The sequence below is a fragment of the Bactrocera tryoni genome, chromosome 5, assembly GCF_016617805.1.
Source record: "Bactrocera tryoni isolate S06 chromosome 5, CSIRO_BtryS06_freeze2, whole genome shotgun sequence".
Classification (NCBI taxonomy): Eukaryota; Metazoa; Arthropoda; class Insecta; order Diptera; family Tephritidae; genus Bactrocera; species Bactrocera tryoni.
Genome location: NC_052503.1, coordinates 27741740 through 27760424, shown reverse-complemented (window position 1 = coordinate 27760424; position 18685 = coordinate 27741740). Strand labels below are relative to the sequence as shown.

Below are 18685 nucleotides of genomic sequence, written 5' to 3'. Positions count from 1 at the left end.
AAACCCCGAATCAAAGATACTTTAACTGTTATATCACCATAAAAGGGCGAAATATGAACACTATCGGAAAATCGAAGGTTTGGCGACCATTTTTATTTCGAAACGCCAACCTCATTGTAGTTCCGGTCCCTTAGCTAAGTTTATTGAATTTCGTCAATAAAAAGTTGTCATGTCGCCTGGTATATCTTCTTCACGCAGTGGTGAAAAAGCTTAAGGACTTGCTACTTTCGACAAATTGAGCATGACTAGCAAACTAGCATAACCCTAATGCGATGCAAGAAATCATCCCTAATATAATACATTATTGAGCAATTCACAACCTGTCGTAAAGCATCGTAAAATCGTAAAATTATGAAAAAAAAAACAAGTGTAAAAATTTATAATTTTAAGATTTTACGATGCTTGACGACAGGTTGTGAATTGAACATATATGTATGAGCCGCCCACAGTCGTCTGTCGTACTTTCAGGTAAAAACTCTAAAGGTAAAATATTAAACTAGGATAATTGCAGCCAAGACTTCTCACCAGCTAGTGATAATTGGAATCACCTCAAATACTGATCATTGCACGCTGAAGGCGGTTGGAATCAATATCCAATGAAACCCACAGTAAAACTATTATCAACCTCACTAAGATGGGCGACCTCATAATATTATACAAGAACCTCATAATATTATACTTGGAGTAGATAGTTAGCTAATAAATGACCACGACTGTGTGGAGACCCTAAGTCGCAACGACTCACACAGCTCCAGCACATTAATGAATTCCAATATGCCATACTGCTAGATGCTATTGAGGCGATGTGATCCCTATTTGGAAATATGTTTCCAAGGTCCTTAATACTGCGCCTAAAAGTGCAGACTACTGTGCACTTTATCAGCCGGCATTCGGGAAAATCATGAAACCCAGATAAGTCACATCTGCTTACTGTACTCGTAGACGAAATTGTTTGGACTTTTCTACAATAACAGATCAATTGCAATTTTGTTGATAATGTTGACCTCTTGAAATTATTGGAATGATATTAAAAATACTCTTCCCTAATATTTAAGTTAGAGACCTTGGCCAGGTTATCTAGACCCTGTTTGTGGCTTAAGTTAATTCTCATAAAACTAATCGAATTGAAGGCTGGAGTCGGGAGAAGATGAGTTGATTTTATATGGCATTTATAAGGCATAGTGTATTTGATTTGTCAGGATCGATTTAAGATAAGTATGATTTTAACTACAGTACCAGAACGGATTACTCTGAATTCGCAAGGCCACTTTGCCCAGCTCCGTTCACACGGCAGTCTGATCTGCATAACCAGAGCAATATTGCTGGGTTGACGGTCCCCGGTCGAATAAAAATCCAGATTTGTTCCGGTTAAGCTGAACCGACTGTCATGGGAACGTGAGCACATTAAAACACATAATTTTGAATGGAAAACTAAAGTTCAATGTCTTTTTACGAATAAAAGTCCGGGTCTGTATTGATTATGTGGACAAGAATACATGACTTTCAAGATAACGCTGCCGCGTTGACGATCTTCCGGATAACTATAATTATAGTTTAATTGTCGAATAAAATCTGGACACATGCCCATTATGTAGAACCGACGGTCTGTCGAAAAAATAAAATGCCGCTCACACCCAAAAGGAAAAGTCGGAGACCCTATAAAATGTATATCCAAATGAAACGCTTAACGAGCTAAATCGATTTGTCTGTCCGCATGTCTGTCTGTATATACGCGAACTAGTCCCTCAGTTTTTGAGATAACGATTCGGAATTTTGCACACGTTCTTTTCTTCCCACGAAGCTTCTCATTTGTCGGAACTGCCGATATCGGACCACTATAGCATATAGCTGCCATGCAAACTGAACGATCGAAATCAAGTTCTTGCAGAAAACCTTTTGTATTTGTGAAGGGCATTTTTTTGTTAATCTCAAAATATATACATATATAAATATCCGCTTAAATTTTAAACAATTGTGTCATTACTTTTTTTTCTTTTAATTCCCATAATATCCTTTTTAGGCTCTCACACTACATAATAAAATTTTATATTCTCAAGAAACCAGACATTAAAAGAAAAAATAAATTTAAGAAAATAATTTTGCATAAAAATGCCAAACAAACATTTATAATTCTTTTTATAGATTTTATTATAAAATTTCATTGAAAAACGCAATTTAAATCAAAATTCAATGTACATAATCAACTTAACATACATCAGTGGGAAAGTCTGTTTGACTTTCAGTATCCCATCAGACTGGAATGATCATATCTGTAAATCAACATTTACGACATCAAAATAAATTAAGTAAGTTTCTGCACAATTCTGGCAAAACACGGAAGTTGGAAAAGGCCGATAGTGAGAGGAAAGATTTGAAAATATAAGGGAGAGAGAGACAGAGATAGAAATCACGTTGAATTAATAATTATTAAAAATGTTAGCCTTTTAACGTTCACATAAAATTATGTATGTACTTAATTATATCGTTAACGGACAAAGAGAACATAACACAAAATATTAAACTGCAATGAGAGCGCAGCAAAGAAATGCAATGTTGTATATTTCTTTAAATAACTGTTAAATACACAACACATTGATACGACACATTCGATACAAACTCATTCCAGTTTGAACATTTTCAGTGTTAATGATATTTTTCACAATTCATTTACTATTTGTTTTAAATTTTTATCTACTCCTTTTTAGACATATTTTTTAATTTTACACTTTTTTCGTTTTGTTTTGTTCTCTTGGTATACAAATTGTTCATGGAAATTCTCGGAAAATGTTGCTAACATTCTGGAGCTGCTTTATCTTACGCACAATGTAAAGCAACATTTCATTTTAATTAAAACGAATTGATTGGGACATGTGTAATAAAAACGATTTGCATGCAGAAAAAAATACAAATTCCACATAAATCATTGTAATTTTCTATAGTGATTCGGTTGTTCATGAATTTGGTTTAGTAGAACTTCTTCGCTTGAGCTTCACTGCGACTCCTAAATGAAATAATGAATTAATTATAGTGGTTAATTATTTGTATAAATAATAAGTAAACAAATTAAACTGTACTCACTTGAAAAATTGGTATAAAAACACAAGTATCAGTTGCACAACAGTCACGGCTAGGAACAAAGTTACGCCAACACAGTTACCTGTTGGACAACCCGTTTGCGCCTGTGGCGAGCCAAGTCTACAATTTAACGAAAAAAACAATAAACAATAACAAACTTGTTTACATTTATATAAAATATGACACTCACTTCTGTCCAACATGCGCCATGCCCTGTTTCACCTGATTCATGCCGTCTCGCATCTCAGCGATGACCGATTGTATATCGTAGCCGGCTGCTTGCACTTGTGCTGTGGGCGCACGTTGTTGATTTTGCACGATTGTGTCGGCGCGTATTTGAATTTCACCGATTAGCGTACGTATCTCACGCGCTGTCGCCAATAAGGCATTTTGATTTGCAACCATAAGATCAACTTCAGGTCGTGTGATTGTACCGCTAATTGTGCCCGTGGCAACAGGTGGCACACCGGCACCTGGCGCAGCACCTACTTGTTGTACCGGCGCACCAGCACTTCTCGATACCAGCGATAGTGTGTTTTCTTGGCGTCCTATTACCTCATCTACTTTGCGTGAAAGATCGCGCAATTGCTCGAATATCTGACTTTGTCCCTGGAATATTTGACGCAATTCACGTTGATTTTCCGATTCGAAGAATTCTTCCCACTCATCATCGTCTTTAACCTAAAATGAAAATATAAAAAAAAAATTAAATTTGTTTGCGTTTTTCAAAATGAGTTAAATTTTGTAAAAAAAAAAGAGAGAAAAATTCAAAAGTCGCACGGAAAAAATAGCAAACACAGCAAATTCAAATCATTGTTGCCGTACCTCATCAGGATGCTCCTTCTTATACTCCTGCTTTTGTTTCTCCAACTTTTCTTGATATTCCTTATATTCCTGTGTCAGCTTTTCAGAGTTCTCTGGAACTTTTACCGGGTCTGATGGGACTTGACCGGGCGGATGCAATGACGTTGTCAAGAAATGGAAGACATCATGATCATCAGCCAAACCTCCAGTCGCCGCGGAAAGACCAAAGTAACCATTTTTGGGTAATTGCACACCGTCCGTGCGAAGACACATTTCATAATCCTCATTATTGTTCGTCATACCATTGTGGAAAAATACAGTTAATACATTGTTATAGTATTCAATGCGTGCGCGTGTTGGGAACGGTTTGTTGCGGAAGTCACGCAAACAGCCAGATAACAGCTGTGTGGTGCCATCGTTCGAATGATCAAACTGTTTCGTACCATCGTTCACCACAGCCATAATATAAGGATTATTATGTTTATTGTCGTTATCGAAGGAATCAAAAAATAGGCCCAAGCCATTCCACCGATCCGAAGAACCAAAAACAGCACCATTATAATCGCCTTTTTGTGTGGTATACCAGAAAGCCAGACCGTCAGCACCAATACGCCCGCGACCGGATACTCGGAAGACTATCTCCACCTCCCACCAATCGAAGTTCGTTGGCGACTTTGTCCAGATGGCACCCTTTTGTGAACGCAATGACGGCGCCACTCGTACACTCTCCGCACTCGCAATTGCATCTGTAAATTATTTTCTTAATAAATTTGTACATCGAAATTATAAAAACAGTGTCTATTTAAGGGGTTCCAAGACCATATTTTTGGAAAATGCGTTTAGCAGTTGGAAACGTAAGTGTCCTACAAGTTTTGAGGAGCAGACGGACGACAATATTGAGTGCCACTCTGTCATTAAGCATGCTCCATTGCACTCACACTTAAGCGAATAGCAGCAAACACAGCTGAGACAGCAGAACATCTGACGTGTCGCCCCACTTGTCAAACGCGTTTGCTCCACTGCCAACAGTGGTTTTTTTGTGCGAATCAAGCTGTCACTTCATTTTTGTTAGTGTACTTACTGCCTCCGTACTCCCAGAAGGGCACAGTGCCGTCTTTCTGCGCTAAATATGGCGGCTTAAAGGAATATTTGTACTCGAAACGCCGATGCACACCGGCCAGATGATTATTCACGTTCGCTTGGACATGTTGTTGTTCCCCTAGGATTAGCAGAATCACCACAATTGGGAGAAATCTGCAAGAGCGCAGTAATCCGGTAACCAACATCTTTATTTGACACATACACTATTTTCTTTTTGTTTCGCTTGAAGTTGGCTGCTCTTGCCAAAGTCAATTTAAGTGTTGTAAAGCGCTGTATAACGATTGGACACCAATTGAAAGCGATTTTGTTTGGTATTAAATGCGTTAATCTGTAAGCTCTGAGCGAGTTTACTTGTTACCGTTATATAACAAATATTTAAAATTTAATACTTGTGTTGAAAATATCATTTATATGTTTTATAGAAATACAATTGTAAAAATTGTTTGTATACAAGAGGTTGAAGTTATCTGAGCTGAGGAAGATTCTACGGTCCTGGGCTTATGGACAAGTCTTCACTAACACCTCTTCATTATGCTTGATTTGCCTGTCACCCATACCGATATCTATATATATTTAGCTTTGTGGAGTCCATTTTCGCCCCTCTAAATTTTAAAAGCAAATGAGTTAGAGTACCTAGCATATGATCAAACACAACAAATCTTCAAAAAATGCCTCCAATTAAACATACAAATATGTAGTGTGTTGTTGTTGTAACGGATATCCAAATACCTCTTGAAGGAAGGTAATGTAGTGGTCAGATAGATTTTGCAACGGTAGGTCCAAGAAACGAGTTATCTCAACCGAGCCGGGTCTTACTATTTACCCATGGTAAACTTTCTAGATCAATTGGAAGCATAGGAAAGGGGTGTTTGCTGATGATGGTGATTCGGCAATCTAACCCTGTTTGAATCGGTAAGTGCTGTAGTGTACCTGTAATCTTTTAATTTCCTTTCCAGAAGCAGTATATGGACCTCTCAGGAGCGTTTTATAGAGTTTAGTTCATGGAGTTTATTACAGGGAAGTAGTCGTGGTTGTAATGCCGTTGTTCAATTCGAAGCTGCTTGTACATACTTAAATTCTGTCCGAAGAGAAGTTTCTTAATATATTGAAAATCAATTCATTTATTTATCTTCTGCTTGTACATTTAACATACTGTGTACTTGCCTTCCATGCAGGTGAGAATATACATATGTATGTATGTAAGAATACTGTTTATTAGCTTAATTAGGTAACTCCTTAGGAAGTCTCGTGTGTTTTCAAGTTTTGTAGAAAACATTTATTTGTAATTTTTGCCGTGTTTACTAGTTTCAAATGTTATAATATGCATTTACATATATGTATGCATATGTTTGTAAGTATGTAGGTATGTATTTAGTTGAATATTATTGCACGAGTAATGCATTTTGCAAATCTACGATTTTAAAGGTAAACATCACAAATTTTATTCGTTACTTTTCGTTTTTCATTCTTTGAATTTCACAGTTACAGTTAGGAAATCCATTGCATTTTATTTATTTTTTCTCTTCAATGTTGAAAGTAAGTTTAATGTTGAAATAAATTTAAATATTTTAAGTGTTGTGCTTGGAAAAATGTCAATAATAGGTGTGTTCCCAAACAACAAAGTGGCACAAATAATTAAACATGTGTTCGGAAAAAACAAAGTAGTACAAACAACAAATATAATATTTGCTGAAATAATAATAATAAAATTACAAAATAAAACACGTGAAATCTCTAAATTAGGAAATTATAATTAATTTTTATTAAATATTTTACGCCTAAGTGAGCTGCCATATTGCTTGATTGTATACCAAAATGTTTTTGTGTGTTCTCTTTAAATATATTAACGTCGCAATATATACGCATCTAGGCTAATTATAATTCCAACTTAACTAACGTTATTACAAATACTTAATCAGCAATGAACTGAGAAATGAATTAAGTACAAAATTAATATGACAAAAATTTTTTATACTACAATAAAGTAATTATGAAGTGGTGTATGAAGTTTTATAAGAAATGCGTGCGTGCTATTCTCACTAAACAAAATAAAGAAAATAAATACAAAACTTTTGTATAAAACATTCACAACGCTGATAGCAGTTTTGAAATTTTGTAAAAAAAATGCAATTTACACTACACTCGCCCATACTACAAAAGTGGGGTTATGTTAATAATTGTTTAGGTTTGTTTTATATATTACTATAATATATGTGTTAAACTTAGGCAGCGTGTACTACGGTATAATATACTATGAGTGTTGTATAACATTGTGTTGTTGTCGTACATATCAACTTATGACAAAATACAATTAACATTAATGTTTGCATTAAATATATCTATATATAAGTAAGTATGTGTATAGCATGTATGTATACACTTAAATATAGCACTGTATGCAGTGGCTACAAGTAATTTATTTTTTTTTGGTTTGTATATTTCTTCTCTGCTCAGCTTATTACAACATTCCATAAGCATTACTTTGTAGTTGTATAAAAAAGTATATAAATTGTAAGAAATAGTGAATTTCATGCTGCAGCTTATAGTTGAAAAAACTTTCAAATTCAATTGCGCGCCTGCATTATAGCTAATGACAACGCTTAGGACAGACGTATGTATATGTAAGTGTGTGTGTAAAAGTGATTTCAACTATTGCAATAATTTCGTGTGCAAATGCAAATACAAAATTTTGCGCTTAGAAAAAAACAATATCCAAAAAAATATGTATGTATATATAATACATAAGTATATAGTATATATCTATTGACATCTACAATTGTATATGCCCACATATATATATATAGATGCATGTGTGTAGTTATATATATAATTATGCATACATAAATAATGCAGCACCATAATTTTGTTTGTTTGTTTGTTTTTTTTTTGTTGTTCGCTTTAGCATATCTTAGTTATAGCGTGAAGAAAAATAGAAAAATATTAAATTCCACAGTTTACATTTCAATTGATTTTACTCAACGACTTTCTCATGCGCTTAAGACTACAATTATTCACTTGCTTTGATGACATTATCAGCTATAAAAAGTAATAATAATAAAATATGATTCATTTATATTATGTACGACAAAGTCTCGTAGCATAATAATCACTTTCGTGCGAGAAATCTACACAATTCATTTCAATCCAATTCAAACTCTTCTTCGCTTTATGCGAAAAATGCACTAAGCAATCGCCCAGTACAGCAGGAATACGCGGCATTTAAAGAAATATAATGTGCACGCAACATTTTACGTGCGAGCCGAGCTTAAATATGTGTCAACGAACGCAGTTGCAGAGCTTTTCTCATTTCGCTCTTCGCATTCAATGTGCGGAGTAGCAAATGGTGTAGGCATTTTTAGTGTGGCTGGTGGGTTAATTCTTTATTTACTATTAGATGTCTGCTTTCAGCCAATTATAAGTAGACGCCACTAATGTTTGTGTGTGCCTGTCGTTGTAGTCGAAGAGAAGACGCTTAAGAGATCACCCTCGTATAATGCAATTAGCAGCATTATGGCAACACCAGTGCACATGCCAAATATTTGCAATAAGAATTGCTCCAGTGTCTTGTGTGCCGACGACAATTCGGGCATCTGTGGAGAAATTATAGCACAAATTATAGCATAGACTATAAAAAACATGTGATATTTTCATGACATTTACCATATCGACAAGCGCTATGTAGATGAAGAGCCCGGCGGCTACAGCGAACATCCATTGCGCTACATTTGGCGATTGTCCAAAAATAATACCGATTATCATGCCCAAAAAGCTGAGCACGCTCGTCAATAAATTGTAATACACTGCTGTCTTGATGGACATGCCCGCTTTGATGAGTATTGCGAAATCGCCTAGTTCGTGTGGCAGTTCGTGACAAAATACAGCTAGCGATGTGGAGAAGCCGCCGGCAATGTTTTCAGCGAAAGCGGCGCCTGTAAGGGGAAGGTGATATATATTATAGGTAACTTCAATGTATGAAATTGTTTTCTTGGTTTTTATTATTTATTTATTATTTTTTTAAATGAAATAATTCGTTTCGTATACAGCCGAATCAAGAAGATATATATTTTTTTGGTTTTTTTTTAACTTTAACAAAAGAAAAATTGGGAAATTATATTTTCTTGACATTTTATTTATTTCATATTATTTGGTATCTAAGCAGTAAAAAAGTTTTTTTTTGGTATATACATATATTAAAAAAAAATTGTGCGCTTGAAAAATTATCAAAGCTCCAAGAAGTAGTAGAGGTGAATTTTAGGGTTGGTTCTTTTTGAAGTGTAGTACAAATCTTTAATTTTTTTTATCAATGGCATTGAAAATCGGCGAAAAATTACTTTCGTTTTTTTTATAAAAAAATTTAATATTATTATATCAATATTGATTTTCGAAGAATCGCAGCAAATATTTTGACGTGATAATTATTTATTAAAAATTAGGCTTCTTTTTCGATATTAAGTTGAAATAGCGTGAAAAAAATATATATTAAGCAAATAATAATAATTATTTTTAGGTATGAAAGGGTTAATTCACATTCAGAAAAAAATTTACGAGATATAAAATTTCAATTTTTCACTTAAAATTTGAGGTTATTTAAATTATTTTCCTCACATTTTCGTTACTCTTATTTTCAATGTGTTTCATACTATATAATTTTTCGGTTTTAATATTATCGACCCTGGATTATTAGATAGAATAAGTATTTATTTAGTTAGCCAAAGCAAACGATTTTATTTTACATTTCGCCTCCTTAAAAAATATCACCAGTTTATGGCAATTTACCCCAATTTTTGCTAACAAGATGCAACTGTGTGACGGTTATAAAGTACAACGAATATTTTTTTTGACCAAATTTAAAAATTTTAAATTATTATTTTGTTTCTTATGAATTTATAAACAGCTGTTTGTGTCATCACTAGAAAACTTTACAGCTTAAGTTTGCAAAAATTTGAATATTGAGTATTTTGTAAATGAGTATCTACGATGCTGATATATTTCAGTACAATTTAATTGCTCTGACATAAGTTTAGAGCAAGAATCTAATAATAATGCAATGAATGCAACCATATGTGCGGTGAAAACCGTGCATTCCAGTCAGATTATTAATTTATATGCAAATAAATATATACAGAAATATGTCGGTGGTGGTACATAACGTACCCATAAAAAATCTAATTAACTTTGAAAAAAGGCGTTTGTACTTGCATATTTAAACCTTACGTACTGCATTCCAGGCACACCGCTTTAAAATATATGGGAGTTGTGTGTGATAATGATAGTGAAAACGTTCGTACATACCTATTGCCATGCCGTCGGTGAAGTTATGCAAGCCATCACCCATGATAATCATCCAGACAACAGCACTTAACGATTCCGGTGGCGAGTGTACGTGTCCGTGCTTATGACTATGCCCGTGATGCGATGACTCGTGCTCACGTAATATCACAGTTGGAACGGAATCGCTGACTAACGAATGTTCTTTGGCATTGCCATTGGTAGCCACCGTCGGATTGTAGACCAAAGCGTGACTATGGCCATCACCAGCACCACCACCAACACCACTCATTGAATTGCCATCTAAATCGGTTGAAATCGTATTGCTGTCGGGCAGGTGTATGTGCTGGTGCTGTGGCTGGGCATGCTGATGATCTTGATGATTGTGATGCCAGACAGGTATTAGGGATTGCGCCACCGCATCGTTGTCTTCGGCGTCTGCTTTGCCATTACGCTTACGCTCCACATTATTACTAACACCCATCAGTTCACCCGACAAATCCGATATATTATTCAGTTTTGAGCCTGGCAAATGCATATCGTTCTTTGTATCCATAGCGATCTCATCGTAGCAATAAGGATATGAACTGTACTTGGATTTGCAAAGTTTATCGCCAGCAACCGAGTTGTTAACCGAAGAGTCGGGATCACGTACGACTTTGGCGCGCGATTGCTGTGTTGTATCACTTTTGGCTATACGTTTGCGCCACTCCGAGATCATTGTGAGACCATGCTCGGTCATATAGAAGAAAACAATGCCGCTCATGCAGCCGAGACCTTTAAGTATCATATTTTGCTCGCTCTGACCAGCTAAAGACTGAAAGAAGAGTTCGTATATTTTTTGTCATATAAAGTGAGCAATATTAACAGTTATTGCGGGGTACTTACATGTGGCAGTAAATGCAACAAAGCATCACCAGTCATGGTGCCAACAGCCAGTGCCACCAAATATTGTATAATGTACTTGTAATAGCGCGAATCCATAAAGGGTATGATTGCTACGCCGACAAGTCCCAAAATGCCACAGGCGAAAACGGAAATAAATGCGTATACCCAGACTGAAATGATTTATGTATGTGAGAGTTAATAAAGTTATATGTGCAAGTTTTCACTCAGCATTTGGGTCTTCAATAAAAGAGTTGGGTTGTACGATAATTGAGTGAAGCAAAGAGTATATTAAAGTTTATAAATAGAAAATTGATAAATTACAATCGCATAACGTGGTTTTTCTAAGCTTGTCCTTCGTTCAAATTTGTGATAAACAAATTAGCTGAAAATCATATAAATTACTATAATAAAAAAAAATAAAATTACCTTCTAAACGAGTTTTCCTTAAGTTTTAGTAACTCAAAATGATATTGAGGACAAATCTTGGTAAATTTAGTGAATTTATCTCTAATAGAGCAAGAAAATCTTTGTTGAGTCTTGTAGGTATACATATGGCGAAGAGGTGAGGTTCGGTCGTTCCGACGACAGTCGGATCCACGTAACCGGAACGGACAAGATTTTTTATCCAGTCAAGGGCATTCAACTCGACAGAATTCTGTCGCTACAACAACAACAACAGGTGGGGTTTTTTCAAAAGGTGTTGGGGCTTCTGTGGAACCGAACTTAAAATTTTTTGCCATCAATTAATTTCTATAGTTTTACAAACTACCGCGTTCCCACGACAGTCAAGTCTATGTAACCGGAACGGCCCCGGATTCTTTTAGGTCAAGGACTGTCAACGCGGCAGAATTCTGCCGTTATAACAGCTGGATGTAAGAATATTTAAAACACTTGTCTAACCTCACTTTTTCATTAAACCAAGCACACTTTAAAACGAACTTTTACTCACCATAAACCATATCCTCCTTGGCTTCATATTCACCCGCTTCGTATGCCTCAACATGCTCCAGTATCGAGGGATCTATGCAGCCGGCGCGATCACCAGCCAGTGGTGAAGCCATTTGGTACAACAACACTGGACACAGATGCAGCATATCCTCTTTGCTAATCGTATAATTTGCTGTGTGTTCATGTAACACTTTAAACTTTGGTTGATGTTGGTGCGCCTGGGCACAATCCGTTGCATCGGATTCATTGCAATTTACGGCGCGTTCGACATGCGGGTGTGTGTGTTCAATTACTTTATGTGGCTGGACATGGTAGACTAGTGCGGCGTCGCTAACACACTGCAAAGTGGTTGAGAGGAGGGTGTGGGTGAGTACCGGGAGCAGAAGAAAGGTTAAATACTTACAGTGCCATTACTGGACGCCTCCGCCGCAGGATGCTGTAAACGTTGCGCGGTTTGTTCTTGCTGCTGCTTTTGTTGTTGTGTTGCACTTGCGCCATCTATCAGCTGATTCAAGCCGAGATTTTTCAGTATGTGCTGAAACTCGTCCACCGTCAATGTGCCATCAGCCCTATGTCCATACTCGACAAATATGCGCTGCAGGAATTCCGCTGTGATCTCAGGTTGATGCAAGGTGCTGGTGGTCGTCGTCGACTCCTCACCGTGCGCATGTCCAGCATGGTGTTTTCTTCGATGTGGTTTATTACTATGTATGTGGCTCGTTGTTTCAATGTCAAGTTCATCAGCATCACCAGCAACATCGTCAACTGCACGTTTGTGTGTGTTGGCAGTCAGCGGGTCCACGCCGAAGCGTAAAGCGTCACGTCGCTCGTGCACGCGCGCATTTAACTGTTGATATTCGAAATGTGGCGGCGGATATGCGGCAGCATTCGCCACATAATCATTTATAACATGCTCCTGGCAGGGTATGCGATCGGCGCACAGTAGGCACACAACGCAAACGGCCATTATGTGGCGTGCCATCGTGTTGCTTCGCTTCGCCGCTGCTAATGTGTTTGATAATTTATTATTGCAAAATTAAGTGTTTCAGGGAATACGTTTCAAAGCGTTGTGAGAAACACGTCTGCGCACAGCACAGATGTGACTACACTTTTTGTATTGTTGCACCACAAAACACACACACACGCCGGCACACACACTCACGGCCTTCACTTTTCATAAATTGGTGTGTGTTTGTTTGTGTGTGGGAAAGTATATGTATATGTATGTAGTAGGTATGCTTTTATAATTCAAATTTAACTTAAATTTAAATTTTTTAAAGCCGAGTTTGCCGCATTTCGACCCGCATGACCACTTGTTGTTATCTGCAATCGGAAAAAAAAGTCACGGTATTAATATAAACAAATTTGGTAGTGCAAAAGTGTATTTATTTAAGTAGCTAAGTAAAAAAAACTAAAAAAAATCAAATAAAAAGAAAATTAAAAAAAAATTAAAATAACAAAAAGTTCTTTTGTGCTGTAGCGCTTTTGCTTATGCGCGTGTCAGCTTCTCAAATCTTTCGCCGCGTATAATCGCATCCCACTTGAGGAGCATGCTCTCAACACTACCATAAATGAACCGACAACTTTGGTCACTCACTCAGCACTGATTTCCTTATTCAAAACAATTAATACGAAACCTACACAGCAAACCGGCGATAGTTTTCGGTGCGTGTGTCTGTATGTGCAATTACACTTGAATACTTGTAGTTATATATATAGGTATATGTATATGTACTTATAAGTACATTATGTATACCTTAGAACATATGTGCGCTGATTGCTTTTGAGTTATTGCCTTAAACAGACTCTTTTGCCAAGAAGCTTTGATGATAAAAAAATCAATTTATTTGCAGTTGTTGGAGTGCAGCTGAACTGCTGCGCAATGCGAAATATATTTTTGATGACTCCGATTGAGGCAGCGTGGTTGTTATAATTTTTATTTCTTACTAGGGCTAGTGTTTTTCAGCCAACTCGGTTCAGCCGTTCTTGAGTTATAAATTCCATAACTAACCCTACTTTATTTTAAACACACTTATGCACAAAATAATAGGTTTATTTTGTATTTAATAACTTTGTAGTATTTGCAACATAACTAAAGTTTTAAAAATCTTTCATTCAGAATTTTTTTTTCAAAATAAGATATATCATTGTCAAAATATTAAGTGTAAAATATTTTTTTCTCAATAAAAAAAAAAAAAAAAAGTTATCCTTTATTCGGTCCGTGGGTTTTTAATAACCTGTATATTCTCCGTGATTTTTCATAAGTTTTCCAGGTCAATTCGGCATCGATTGAATTAATTTTTGGCAGATTTCCAATGGGATAGCATCCTAATGTTGCTTTGCCTTCCGCCGCAATTGCTCCTTATTTGGAAATGAATGGGTTGCTAATCTCTTCATAATGTTATCCACAAGTTCCAAATAGGGTTGAGAACAGAGTATTGACAGGTCACATTTGCAGCTCTGAACTACTCAGATACCAACCTCGATGTATGTATGTTTAGGGTCTTTATCTGGTTGATATCACCATCTCAGCGGCATGTTTACTTCAACATGTCTCTGTACTCAAATGCGGTCATTGTATTCTTTATCCAAAATAAAAGGTGATAATTATGCTTTTTGACTGTGTTATAGAAAATTTAATATTTGTTATCGACGTGTTTATTTCAATCTCTAAATAACGAATTGTAACAGCTGATTAGATCTGTTCCTTTTCAATTGTGATATTATTGAGACTGTCATGTATTGAATTGCAAAACCTCACTCACTCAAACGCAAACTTATCAAAATAATAAGCAAGTCTCTCGCCTTCATCGTAAAAATGAAACGTTATCAAAAAACCTAACAGTTACAACAGGTACATAACGAAAGAGAGTGTAATTTTTTATATGTAAGACTAATTAGGCGTGTTAGGTACTCAAGCTTTCAATAGGTCTGTAAACTAACAACCTCTTACGAGCAGAAAAGCATAAATTACTTATTGGGGAGTATTAAAGTAAGGAAGAGCGTTAACTTCGGCTGCACTGAAGCTATAATACCCTCCACAGTTGCATCTCTTACAGCCAAAGAATATTTATATAAAAACATCTTCATTTTGAGTGTGTTCGTTCAGTTAGTATGGCAACTACATCTTATAGTGGTCCGATCTGAACATATGTATATATAATATGTTCGGAGATTATAGCATTTCCTTTAGCAATAATCCGTATTAAATAACGTGAAGATATCTTGTCAAATAAAAAAGCTTTCCATACAAAGACTTTATTTGAACGTTCAGTTTGTATGGCACCTACATACATCTTATAGTGGTCCGATATCGACGGTTCCGATAAATGAGCAGCTTCTTGCCAAGAAAAGCACGTGAGGAAAATTTCAATAAATCAATCTACCTATCTGGAATATTAATAATTATATTAGTAACAGTTTTTGAATCAAAATATTTAATTTGGTCAATTGGCAGTGAGTTCACTGTACTTCTGTACATTAATTATCGTTTATGTTAAAAATTGGTGAAAACACAGTCGATACATAAATTATGTTTAATTGACCCCCAATCAAATGTTTCTAAGGTTATTGCAAAACTAAAAATATATGCATATATTGAAAATAAAAGTAAATTCTCTACATATTTGCACGGCCTTAATTGAACGAATTATGGAGGTACCAGAGAGTCGGCTAATTGACTTCCTAGTTAATTGAATTTTTTTCAATTTGTTATACCTTAAACAAGTTGAGTCAAGTTGAGTTTGCCACGAAGTTTGTAAGGCTGAGAAAGAAACTTCGGAGACTTTATAAAATGTATACATTGTGACAAAAAAGCACCCGGAAATTGTAATTAAGAGAGATCGCTGAAGACAAGCCTCGTTCTAGACGATCTTCGATCTCTTCAACTGATGGAAATATTTAAAAAGGGTTAGAGAGATGGCAGAAGAGCTCGACATCTCTCGCGCGTGCGTTCGAATGATTTTGGTAGATATTTTCATTCATGGATAGCATTATAACTACCGATGTGCAGCCGAGCCGATTGCGTCATGTGTATGTGTGTACTCGTATACGTCAACTAGTCTCTCAGTTTTTGAGATATCGATTTGAAGTTTTGCTTACGTCTTTTTCTCTTTCTCTTTTCAAGAAAATGCTCATTTGTCCGAACTGCCAAATAGAAACTGATCGGTCACAACTAATCCATATATATATTATACTGTCCTCCATCAAACGTTTTCCGAACTTAAAAATAGCATAAACAACAGTAGTTTCAGGAAATGTGGCCTCACAGAGAAAAACTAAAAATAAAACATTTTTCCACATTTTCTCTCCACTTTTCGAGTTATCGATATATGTATCTATCGTCTACGTCAGACAAAAGACACCAGAACGTTATCAGCTGACAAATTTAGCATGGGTAACGGTATAATAATAACATAATTAAAATATTATCAGATTCATTGGCTTCAGACGCGACAATGAATCGTGGCAACTCAAAATAGAATCAAGCCCATAATGCATGACTTTGTACTGTTTCATTCACTAACTCAAAAGCAAAATCGAATCGCGTCATTAGGCTGACTCCATTTATTCATTTGAAGTTTCGATTTATTTTTGTTTTTTGTAGTAAAAAAAATTGAAATATAAAGAATTATCCAGATTAGTTTATATCATTGAGTAAAAAAAAATAAATAAATAAAAAATATACGAGCTGGCCAACCGTCCTCATAATTAAGCCCACATACTGTACACAGTTTATGTAATGCAACAATTATAAGCCGTTTCGAATCAAAGTATTACTAATTGATGTGCGGAAGTGATCTTCTATTGACAATCCACTTTTGTTACGAAAAATAAGCCAACTGCCGTCTATCAATTCAAAAGCAGAGTTTATTTTGTTGACGTCAGGTAATTTTCACAATTCAAATGATGATTGGATTAATTGAGGCACTCAAACAAATGATTATAATCACATGCGCTTCATTTGCATAATATATTTGTGTCGATAAAATTAAAAAAAAAAACATAAAAACAAAAAAATACAAAACACATATAAAAAAAAACAACAAACAAATATGGTAAAGTAGTAGCTAATATCTTATCAGACAAACTAACGGTAAAATATGAATTACAAGCACTACATATTATATTACAAAATTAAAATAAACAAATGGCTAACATTTAGCGACGTTTTCTCAACGTCTGGTTAGCAGCCATCTTTCAGTTAAGTTCTGGTTTACTTAACCAAGACACCTTCTTTCGGTCGGTAAAGAACCTTTTTTTATAAATAGAACTTAACTGGCAGTTGGTTGCTAACCAGAAATTGAGAAAACAACTCTTACTCAGTGGGCTTGGGAGTAACTAGAAACAATTTCTTTTTTAATATGGCTCAAGCAGTTCACGTCATTCGGTCTTAGAGCAAGTATCTTCTGGATAGCCAACAAATATCTATTTGAAGGCGAAACATTCCTCCCAAGAGTACCCATGAAAAGTACTTGGGTATTCTAGTCTAGAAAATAAAAAAAAATTAAATGGGATAGTAAAATGTTCAAGTATATATTTTTTGGTTGTTATTGCTACGATTATTTTCGGTCGACAAAAACTGCTGGAATTCAGATCGCTAGGAATTGAAATACTTAAAATTTTGGAGATACAAAATTTTTTTAATTCTGGAATTCCGCTAAGAAGACTATCGACCGTATTCTGACTAAAGAGAATAATGATATTTTAGCTTTTTTTGGTTTTACTTATTCCACAACGTCAGTGGCAACGAAATTTAAGGTTATCTTGTCGTCATAAAAAACGCGGATCTTCCATTGGACTTCCTATTAGGCCCGAAAATTGGAAATAGTTAACTAGATAAAGAACTAAATAGTAAACTAACTCATGTAAGTCTCACTGAGGTGATATATTTCCTTATCAAATTCCCCTACTATATAGCCATACGAACTGACCGATCAAAATCAAGTGCGTGTATGGAAAACTTTTTTATTTGGAAAGATATCTTCCCTAAATTTGGTATAGATTATTATCCAACACAGCGCTTTGATCTCTGAACAAATTGTTAAGATCGGACCACTATAGCATATAGCTGCCGTACAAACTGACCGATCAAAATGAAGTGCTTGTATGGAAAACTTTTTCATTTGGCAAGATATCTTCATTAAATTTGGTATAGATTATTATCCAAGACAGCGCTTTGATCTCTGAACAAATTGTTCAGATCGGACTACTATTGCATATAGCTGCCATACAATCTGACCAATCAAAATTAAGTCCTTGTATGAAAAAGTTTTTTATTTGGCAAGATATCTCCACTAAATTTGGTATAGATTATTATCCAAGACAGCACTTTGATCTCTGAACAAATTATTCAGATCGGACTACTATTGCATATACATAGCTGTCATACAAACTGACCGATCAACTACAAGAAAAAGATCTTTTTAATGGCTTTATGCAAGAAGTTATTAGTTTATTAGTTAAATAATAGTTTTTCTTGTTTTCTATATTTTTTACTATTATTATTTTAATTCAAAATAATTTTTTAATTTACAAATATGTTCACGAATAATAAGTTAAAAAAAGAAAAGTTTTTTAAATTATTTAAAAAATTTTTTCA

General features: G+C 35.3%; 2 protein-coding genes across 2 annotated transcripts; both read right to left on the bottom strand.

Annotated features, from left to right (window-relative positions):
- Positions 1 to 2514: 2514 nt before the first annotated feature.
- Positions 2515 to 5195, bottom strand: LOC120777902 (protein ERGIC-53). Its single transcript, XM_040109483.1, has 5 exons — positions 4961 to 5195; positions 3901 to 4625; positions 3266 to 3756; positions 3079 to 3195; positions 2515 to 3001 (listed from the first exon to the last, which is right to left on the bottom strand). The coding sequence occupies exons 1-5, from the start codon at positions 5178 to 5180 to the stop codon at positions 2965 to 2967; spliced, it is 1590 nt and encodes a 529-aa protein (XP_039965417.1). The 5' UTR covers positions 5181 to 5195; the 3' UTR covers positions 2515 to 2964.
- Positions 5196 to 6176: 981 nt separating this feature from the next.
- On the bottom strand, positions 6177 to 13066 carry LOC120776888 (zinc transporter foi). Its single transcript, XM_040107946.1, has 6 exons — positions 12488 to 13066; positions 12086 to 12422; positions 11137 to 11306; positions 10273 to 11065; positions 8641 to 8909; positions 6177 to 8570 (listed from the first exon to the last, which is right to left on the bottom strand). The coding sequence occupies exons 1-6, from the start codon at positions 13064 to 13066 to the stop codon at positions 8409 to 8411; spliced, it is 2310 nt and encodes a 769-aa protein (XP_039963880.1). The 3' UTR covers positions 6177 to 8408.
- Positions 13067 to 18685: the final 5619 nt, after the last annotated feature.